We start from the raw sequence: 10,097 nt of genomic DNA, 5'->3' as shown, positions 1-10,097 counted from the left end.
TTCTCTCCCTCCCTCTCTCTCTCTGTCTCTCTGTCTCTCTCTCTCTCTCTCTCTCTCTCTCTCTCCAAACTTTCCGGCTTTGTCTCACTCTCTTGTCTTCTGTCTTGCTTGGTCATTCTCCTCTCCTGTCCGCATGGCCTGTCTTGCAGGGGAGCCTCCACCTCGCCCACCTCAGCCTGCCATCTTCACTCAGAGTAAGTGGGGCTGCTCAGGATGCCTTGGTCCCTGCCCTCGCCCCCTTTCTTCTCTCACTTCTCCTCTCTTCCTGGAAGGTACAGATCCCTGGTGGCTGGCTTGGGTGGGAGGGGAAAGCAGGTGTGTGCTGTGAGCTTTTGCTGACCTGGTCCAGCATGCCTGCCTCCCTGCTCCACACCCCCAAAATCTAGGTTTCACAGCAGGTGTGTGGTCTGGCACCCACATTTACCTTGCTCTTCCATGGCTTAGTCCTGCCTCACTCCCTTTCAGGCCTGCAGAGGTTGTTTGTGGTGGTGGTTCAAAAGCTCTGTCTTCCCAAAAGATAGCTCCTGTTGCCCATGCCTGCACTAATGGTGTGCTGTAATGGAGATGGGGATACGGGTTTACTAACAGGGCCCAGAAGCAAGGGTAGTGGAGGCCTTGTGTTGATGGGGGAACATCAGAGACAAGACACAAATGGGATATGGCCTGCTCTAATTTAGGTGGAGGCAGGGGGCTTACCAGCCCTCGTAGAGGGCTGACAGATAGCAAGCTCCAGTCTCCTGTTGAGTGGGGTCAGGTGTGCACTGAGAATTTTGCAGCTAAGAGGCATCCTTTTGAGAATTGGTGGTGGAAAGTTGGTGAGGGATACTTGGCTTTCTTACATCCTGCCTTCCCTTGTCTCCCATCCCTATCTAACACTGCCTCCCTGTTGGGGTCTCCCTTTCCATCACAGAACCAACCTATGATCCTGTGAGTGAGGACCAAGACCTACTGTCTGGTGACTTCAAGAGGCTGGGCCTGCGGAAGCCTGGTCTGCCCCGAGGGCTGTGGCTGTCAAAGCCCTCAGCCCGGGTGCCAGGCACCAAGGCAGGCCGCAGCAGTGGGGGCGAGGTCACGCTCATTGACTTTGGTGAGGAACCTGTGATTCCAGCCTCTCGGCCCTGTGCACCCTCTCTGGCACAGCTGGCCATGGATGCCTGCTCCTTGCTGGACAAGACCCCTCCACAGAGCCCTACACGGGCACTACCACGACCCCTGCATCCCACGCCTGTGGTGGATTGGGATGCACGCCCGCTTCCTCCTCCCCCTACCTACGATGATGTGGCCCAAGACGAAGATGACTTTGAGGTCTGCTCCATCAACAGCACCCTGGTGGGTGCAGGGCTTCCTACTGGGCCCAGGCAGGGAGAGACCAATTACGGCTTTGTGCCAGAGCAAGCGCGGCTCCCTGCTGCCCTGGAGGACAACCTGTTCCTCCCACCCCAAGGTGGGGGCAAGCCTCCCAGCTTGGCCCAGACCTCGGAGATCTTCCAGGCACTGCAGCAGGAGTGTATGCGGCAGCTGCAAGTTCCAACTGGCTCACTGGCCCCCTCACCCAGCCCAGGGGCTGATGATAAACCCCAGGTGCCTCCCCGGGTACCCATCCCCCCTCGGCCCACACGCCCACGTGTTGAGCTGTCTCCAGCCCCCTCAGGTGAGGAGGAGATAGGTCGGTGGCCTGGACCTGCCTCTCCTCCCCGCATACCTCCCCGGGAACCTCTGTCCCCTCAAGGCTCTAGGACCCCCAGCCCCCTGGTACCACCTGGCAGTTCCCCCCTGCCACCCCGGCTCTCAAGCTCACCTGGGAAGACCATGCCCACTACCCAGAGCTTCGCTTCAGACCCCAAGTATGCTACACCCCAGGTGATCCAGGCTCCTGGCCCACGCACAGGTCCCTGCATCTTGCCCATTGTCCGGGATGGCAAGAAGGTCAGCAACACCCACTATTACCTGTTGCCTGAGCGCCCGCCCTACTTGGAGCGCTACCAGCGTTACCTGCGTGAGGCCCAGAGCCCTGAAGAGCCGGCCCCTCTGCCTGTGCCCCTGCTGCTGCCCCCACCCAGCACCCCAGCCCCTGCTGCCCCCACTGCCACTGTTCGACCAATGCCCCAGGCTGCCCCAGACCCCAAGGCCAACTTCTCCACCAACAACAGCAACCTAGGTACCCGGCCACCATCCCTGAGGGCCACTGCTCGGCTGCCACAGAGGGGCTGCCCTGGGGATGGGCCAGAGGCTGGCCGGCCAGCAGACAAGATCCAGATGGTGAGTGCCAGGCTGGCTTTGAGGTGAGGGGGTAGGGGCCCAAGGGATCCAGAGAAATGGGCCTGAGTGGTGCTGATGGGTGGATGTGCCCAGCTGCAGGCCATGGTGCATGGGGTGACCACAGAGGAGTGCCAGGCGGCCCTGCAGAGCCACAGCTGGAGCGTGCAGAGGGCTGCCCAGTATCTGAAGGTACTACCACCTCCTGCCTGCTCTCTGGCATGCAGGGACCCTGAAGAGTGGTTTTACTGCTCCTAGCCCCCACCTCCTGGCTTTGACTCCTGCCCCAGCCGGTCTCATGGTATCACCCTCTGCCCCTCAGGTGGAGCAGCTCTTTGGGCTGGGTCTGCGGCCACGGGTGGAGTGCCACAAAGTGCTAGAGATGTTCGACTGGAACCTAGAGCAAGCTGGCTGTCACCTTCTGGGCTCCTGTGGCCCTGCCCACCACAAGTGAGTGAGCCCCACACTCTGCTCTATCTCCTTGTCCCAGGAGGGGTCCCTAGAGCATGCCACAGGAAGAAAAAATGCAACACCTGAAAGGCCACGCACAGCCAGGTGGAGATAGGGCTCCCCAGCTGGGAGTGTAGGCATACAGCCCAGGAAACAGGCAGTTTGGGATGAAAGTGATTCCTTCTAAATGAATTTGGACCTTGAGCCACTTGGTTTCCACTGGAGATGATGAGTACAAGAGGAATTTGCAGCCTCTGGATGAAGACTAACTTCCCTAGCTCCTCAGGGAGCTGTGTGCTCCAGGGAGCAGGACTTTATCCAATGATTTGAACAAATGTTTCTCGCCTCTTTTTTCATGTTTGTGTTTTAACATTTCAAATGTTAATGCCTTTTGGGGGGGGATAGGTATTGGGGATTGAACCCAGGGGTGCTTTTACCACTAAGGTACATCCTTAGCTCTTTTTTTTCTTTTTTTTTTTAATTTTGAGACCAGGGATTCACTAAGTTGCTTAAGCCCTTGCTAAGTTGCTGAGGCTGGCTTTGAACTTCTGATCCTCCTGCTTCCCCAGACAGTTGCTGGGATTACAAGTGTAAGCCATCGTGCTTTGCTGAATTTCAGTCAAATGCTAATGCCTTTTTAAAGGAATATCCAACCAAAACAACAACAACAAAGTCGCCTTCTTTCCTGTCAAAACCTTATATTTGTATATAACAAAATATATAGCATATAAATAATATAATGATATATAAATATGTGTATGAAACTTAAGTCCAAAATATTTTTGAACAGGCAAATAAATGAAGCATAGGCATCATTTCAGGAAACGAGCACTGGTGGGATATGGGGTTCAACTTGCTGGGCTTAGGAGGTGGACAGTCCAGGTGAACCAGGCTTTGCTGCTCACTGATGGTGTGAGCTTGTGCACCTTTCTGAGTCCTTGATTTCCTCATCTGTAGTTTTTAATCAGAAGCAATTAGAAAGGTACAAGAAGTAGATCTGTCATACTGAATATGCAGGAGAATCACTAAGTGTTAGATATCATCTCAGGATTATTCTTCCTAATCTGCATTCAGATAAATTTGGGATTTATTGTCTCTGTTGTCCTTGGATACACCAATACACAATAATGCTATTCTCTTAATTTATTCATAGTTTATTAAAGAAAAAACATTCCAGGATTATAAGTTCCAAAATTATTGCCTAGAACAATCAGTTTTCAACTCATTTGCCTGGTGCCTAGAGGCAGTTTCTTCCTGTGGCTCTCTAGTGCTCAACCACACTGGAGTTTCCGTCATCTGTTTATCTAACCCATGTTGATGGAGGGATTTTTTGATTCTTTCCCATTCTTTAGGCGCTGAGAGGTGTCTGGAGATTGAGATTCTGCTCTGAAGGAATCACTTGAGCCTATCCATGTGACTAGGGTAGGGAGACACTCCCACCCAGACCTGGAGGAACTGCTGCTATCTGCTGCTCCCAGTGGACAGAGTAAAGCCAAGGCAGCAGGAGGCTGAGAATCCTGCCTTGCCCATCTCCCCAACCAAGCACTGACCCTGCACACTTTGGTTTAGACCTCAGTGTCCCAGCTAAGAGGTGGGAAGGAGCCCTGTAACAAGCTGGGGGCTGCCTCAGCAGGCCCTATGTGTGACTTGCCTCTAGCTCCAGATTTTGACAGGGCCTGTGGCAGGGGTGTGTCCTCAGGCCCTGCCCAGGGGAACAAGACTGAGAGGAAACCAGGCATGTCCTGGGTAGGGAGGATATATTGACCCTACAGAAAGGGGGTCAGCACCTGGAAAACTCTAAGGGCTGGGCCCTTTTCCAGAGAGCCCCTGGCAGTCAGTTGGGGGTGCCAGACAGAATGTGACTTGTGGCCTCACTGTGGACATGTTATGAGGCTTGTTTGGTCTTAGAATCTTGTGCCTGGATATAGCTCATGGTTGTTTAGGAAGCAGAGAAGGGGTGCCAGACCATCTTCTGGCAGGGACCAGGGCCGTAGGCCCCAGGGTTGTAAGGAGACCAATGGAGCATCTGCCCTGGGGGAATACCAGTGCTTCCTGTTTGATCCTATTCCACGCCCCGCCCCGTGCCATCCATATTTTCCCACCAGCCTCTGTGGCCAAAGTTGCTGCCCCAGCTATCGATACTGCTTCTTCCAGAGAAATAAAGTTAGTTTCTATTTTATGTTATTTACTTGTGCTTGCCTGTTTTTATGCTTCTTTGTCAGCAGCTTGAAAGCCCCAAGGCTCCCCAAGTCATTATCATCTGTTCAGGGCTCAGGCCTTGTAGCACCACCTGTAGGCAGAGGGAGGAAATGCAGGCCAGGGAAACCTCAAGCCTAACCCTTAGCAGGGCTGTCCCAGAAGACAGCCTGTGCTTTTTTTGGTTTGTTTTTGCGTTTTAAATTTTTTGTTTTGGTAATTGTAGATGAACAGCATGCCTTTATTTTTTTTTAATGCAGTCCTAAGGATTGAACCTAGTGCCTCACACATGCTAGGTAAGCGTTCTGCCACTGAGCTACAGCCCCATCCCCAGCCTGTGTTTATACTCCCTGGATTACTTTAATGCAGGATATGCTGCAGGTGAGGGGACAGCCACCAAGTTAACTGGAGCTATGCCAAAAGACTTGGTAACAAGGAAGGCTTAATAAAGTATTCACATGGTTCAAAATTGAGAAGGTATTAAAGAATGTACAGTGAAGCGTCCCACTCCAGATGCCCACTTCCCTCCCCAGAGCCTGCCTTTATCAACCATTTCTTGTGTATTCTTTGTTTCTTTTAAACTTACAGTAGTTTGAAGAGCTTCATAGCAATATTCAAAGAGCTTCCCCATATGGTTATCTGGGTTACCATATCTTTTTAACCATGCTCTTTTTTTTTCAATTTTTAAAAATTGTTGCACAGTGGTGGGATTTATTGTTACATATTCATACATGCACACAATATACTTTGTCCAATATCATTCCCCAGTATTTCCCCTTGACCTCCCCCTGCTGTCCATTTTCTCTACTGATCTCTTTTTGTTTCATGAGATCCTCATCACCACCTTTCTTTTCTTTTCCCTCTCTAGCTTCTATATGTGAGAGATAACAAACTACCTTTGACCTTCCAAGTTTGACTTATTTAATATTTTCAAGTCCATCCATTTCCTGCAAATGACATAATTTCAGATTTCTTTATGGCTGAATAAAACTCCCTTTTGTATATATACCGTATTTTCATTATCCATTCATGTGTTGGTGAACACCTAGACTGGTTCCATAATTTGGCTATTGTGAATTGTGCTGCTACAAACATAGGTCTGCATGTATTGCTATAGTATGAAGACTTCAATTTTTCAGGATGATACTGAGAAGAGATATAGCTAGGGGGTCATATGGTGGTTCCATGCCTCGTCTTTGAGGAACCTCCATGCTGATTCTATAGTGGTTGTACTACTTTAAGGTCTCATTAGTAGTGTCAAAGTATTCTTTTTTCTCCACATCCTCTCCTGCATTTACTATTGTGTTTTTTTTTTGTTGTTGTTGTTGTTGTTGTTTTTGCATCAGGGATTGAACCCAGGGGTGCTTAACCACTGAGCCACATCTCCAGCCCTTTTTATATTTTATTTTAGAGACGGGGTGTTGCTGAGTTGCTTAGGGCCTTGCCAAGTTGCTGAGGCTGGCTTTGAACTCGTGATCCTCCTGCCATAGCCTCTCCAGCTGCTAGGAGTACAGGCATGCACCACCGCGCCTGGCCTTTGCATTCTTTTTTTTTTTTAGTTGTAGATGGACACATGCCTTTATTTATTTTTATGTGGTACTGAGGATCGAACCCAGTGCCTCACACGTGTTAAGCAAGAGCTCTACCACTAAGCCACAACTCCAGCCCTGTTTTTGTATTCTTGATGACTGCCATTCTGATTGAAGTGATGAAATCTCAGGATAGTTCTGATTTCCATTTATTAATTAGGTTATTCTTTTTTTTTTTAGTGTTAAGTTTCTCGAGTTCTTTATATTAATCCTCTGTCAGAAGAGTAGCTAATGAAGATTTTCTTCATTCTGTTGGTTCTCTCTTCACATTCCTAATGGTTTCCTTTGCTTTACAAAAACTTTTTAATTTGACTTTATATTATTTATTAGCTCCTGGCATTATTTCCTGAGCTTTAGGGGTCCTATTGAGAAAGTCATTGCCTATGCTTGTATGCTGGAGTGTATACCTTATATTTTCTTCTAGGAGTTGCAATTTCTGGCCTAATTCTTAGATTGTTGATCCATTTTGAGTTGATTTTTGTGCAGGGTGAGAGATAAGATAGTCTCATCCTTCTAAGTATGGATAACCAGTTTTCCTAGCATCATTTGTTAAAAAGGCAGTCTTTTCTCCAATGTATGTTTTTGGCACTTTTGTCAAGGATCAGACGATTGTAGATTTGTGTGACATAAATAAGTTACTGATTGGCAGAAATGGTGTGGGTTTGACTATGTGGGTTTGTCTCTGTGACTTCTATTTTGTGTTTCTGTTTTTATGCCAGTATCATGCAGTTTTAGTTACTGTAGCTCTTTTAGTATAATTTGAAGTCAGGTATTATGATACCTCCAGCATTGCTTTTTTGGCTTAGAATTGCTTTGGCTTTCTGTGTCTCTCATCCTTCCAAATGAATTTTAGGCTGTTTTTTCTAGTTTTGTGAAGAATGTCATCAGTATTTTGATGAGGATTGCATTGTATATTTTGGTAGCATGGCCGTTTTAACAATATTATTTCTGCCTATTCATGTACATGGGAGATTTTTCCAACTTCTTGTGTCTTCTTCAATGTTCCATAATCATGCTCTTCTTTTTTAAACCTTTATTTTTATTTATTTATTTATTTATTTTTATGTGGTGCTGAGGATCGAACCCATTGCCTCTCATTTGCTAGGTGAGCGCTCTTCCACTGAGCCACAACCTCAGCTCCAATCATGCTCTTCTTAATGAAGAGATATTTTGGTTGTTCTCATTTCTTTGTAGTTACAGCTATTGCTACATAAGTCACATATGTGGGCTATCTTTCATTGGCAAGTCAATCAGAAGGAGGAGTTATCGGCGGTGAAATTCCTGGGTCAAAGAGCATGTGCATTGACGATGGATGTTGCTAAATTGTCCTCAGTAGAGAATGTAGTGCCAGTTGCCATACCAGCAGTGTGTGAGAGCTGTTCACATGTTAGGGAACTTTCTGATCTTTGTCAGATTGACTGGCAGAAAATGGTGTGTTTAGAGTTTTGATTTGCATTTCTTTTATGAGTGAACACACTTTAAGTTGAGCCATTTGTATTTTCTCTCTTGTGAGTTGTCTGTTAATATCCGTGACCCATTTTTTCCCCTCCCCATCCTCTCCACGACCCATTTTTAGAAAATGAGATTATTAATCAGTTCTTGTGTTTGGGGGAATTGCTACATTGAGGACATTAGTTCTTTGAGCTTAATGTATTACATGGACTTTAAGAAAAGAGGTAATCATAGAAAGTAAGATGGGAGCTTCAGTTTATTAAAATCAAAGTGGAAGCCATTCAGGATGGGTTGTGGCCAGTAAGCTTTGAGTATTGCTGTTAGACCTGGCATCTATTTTCAGCTGTGTTTCATCACATAAAAGATATTCAACCAGCCAGACACTGGTGGATTACACACCTGTAATCCCAGCCATCTGGGAGACTGAGGCTGGACTGGGAATTCAAGGCTAGCCTGGGCAACTTTGCAAGACCCTGTCTCAAATTAAAAAACCAACCAACCAACAAACAAAAAACAGTTACCCTTTCAGGGCCTGTAAACTGAGGGAGAGCAATTCCTGCTTCAAAGGATGGTTGTGGGGACTAAAGGAGGTCACAAAGGTAGACTTTTTGCCCAGTGCATGGGCCATAATAATGTGCCCACTAAACTGTAACCATTATAAATTTTATTTTTCATATTCCTGTCTGTTTTTGCCAATTAGCAACTTATTTGTATCATACACCTACCACATGTGCATAGAATTGTGTTCTACTTTTCCCATTTTCCCTTAAAAATTCTTAAATGGTTTATTCTTTTGCTACACAGTTGTCTTAGTTCAGGAACATTGTTAACTGCACTTAAACATCAGTTTTTTTGTAAATGATGGCAGCCTTTGTACACTGTAAGAGGGTTTAAGAATCTGTTAGAGGCTAAGGTAGGAAGACTACAAATTTGAGGCCAGCCTGGCACCTTAGCAAAACTATCTCAAAATAAAAGAGCTGGGGCTGTATCTCAGAGGCAGAGCTATTGCCTGGCATGTACGAGGTCCTGGGTTTGATCTTAGTACTACAATCAAACAAACAAAAAACATTCAAAGGAGTTTTTTTTGTTTTGTTTTTTCAAGGGTAGGGATTCCACAGCATCTGGAGGTTTTTCAGGATCAGGAGATTATGTCATACATAGTTTCCTAAACCCTAGGGTTTCCTGCTGGTTGTTTTATAATCTGCCTGCTGCTCTTGCAAGCATCTCCGGGATTTACTGAGATCTTAAGGGAGCATGTTGAAAAAGCTGACTCTGCTTTGCCAACATGGGGAATCATCTCAGGATTTATTGGGCACTTTGTGTCGAACCCTGATGATGGGGCACAAGCCAAATAGACAGTCTGTACCCCTGGGGAGGAATTGACAGTCTTTTGGGAACCGTGATATCATTATAGCAAGATGATGGGTGCTGTACAATCACTCTGTTCCTGAGGAGTTACTCCCCAGAAGGTAACCTTGTGCTGACTTGATGGGTAAGATGCTAAGAAGTTGAGGGGGTGACAACATTGCAATGGGCTGCTGGAAAGGTTGGAGTCATGAACTGGCTTGTCCCAGAGCCTACTGTTCTCTTGTTTTGGGGTGGGTTGGAGGCAGCTCTTGAGATCCTGGTGAGTGAGGCAGGCTTGAATCAGGAAGATGCTGGTGTGAAATGGCTGAGGTATTTTTTTTTTTTAATTTTTGCATTATGATTATACATAACAGTGGGAATTTTTGTTACATATCTATACATGCACACAATGTAACAGTATAAGTTGGTCAGTATCATTTCCCAGTACCTCCCCTTTCTCTCCCCTCTTCCTTCCCCAGTCCCTTTCCTCTATTCTACTGGTCTTCTATTTTTATGAGATCCCTCCTTCCATTTTCCCCCTGATTTTTCTCTATAGCTTCCACATATGAGAGAAAACACATCCCTTGATTTTCTGAGTTTGGCTTATTTCACTTAGCATGATGTTCTCTAGTTCCATCCATTTACCAGAAAATGACAAAATTTCCTTTTTTTTTTATGGCTGAATAGAACTCCATTGCTTATATATACCACATTTTCTTTATCCATTCATTCATTGATGGACACCTAGGCTGGTTCCATACTTTGCTATTGTGAGTTGTGCTGCTGTAAACGTGTGTATACTGACTT

At 46.6% G+C, this 10,097-nt stretch overlaps 1 protein-coding gene across 31 annotated transcripts in view; it reads left to right on the top strand.

Moving 5' to 3' along the window:
• Positions 1-4,890, top strand: part of Tnk2 (tyrosine kinase non receptor 2) — a 37,308-nt gene extending 32,418 nt beyond the window's left edge. For 10 of the 31 annotated variants that reach the window (XM_048794521.1, XM_048794528.1, XM_048794525.1 and 7 more), the window contains 5 exons: positions 150-194; positions 911-2,259; positions 2,353-2,448; positions 2,579-2,706; positions 4,059-4,890. In XM_048794521.1, coding sequence (XP_048650478.1) covers positions 150-194; positions 911-2,259; positions 2,353-2,448; positions 2,579-2,706; positions 4,059-4,065 — 1,625 coding nt within the window. In that variant the 3' untranslated portion in view covers positions 4,066-4,890. Of the gene's footprint in view, positions 1-149; positions 195-910; positions 2,260-2,352; positions 2,449-2,578; positions 2,711-4,058 lie in introns of those variants that run through there. The other 21 variants (XM_048794527.1, XM_048794518.1, XM_048794533.1 and 18 more) reach the window with 10 other exon arrangements.
• The last annotated feature ends 5,207 nt before the right edge of the window (positions 4,891-10,097 follow it).

This window comes from Marmota marmota, unplaced genomic scaffold (assembly GCF_001458135.2).
Source record: "Marmota marmota marmota unplaced genomic scaffold, marMar, whole genome shotgun sequence".
Lineage (NCBI taxonomy): Eukaryota > Metazoa > Chordata > Mammalia > Rodentia > Sciuridae > Marmota > Marmota marmota.
Note: the sequence above shows the minus strand (reverse complement) of the source record. Positions and strands in the feature narration are given on the sequence as shown.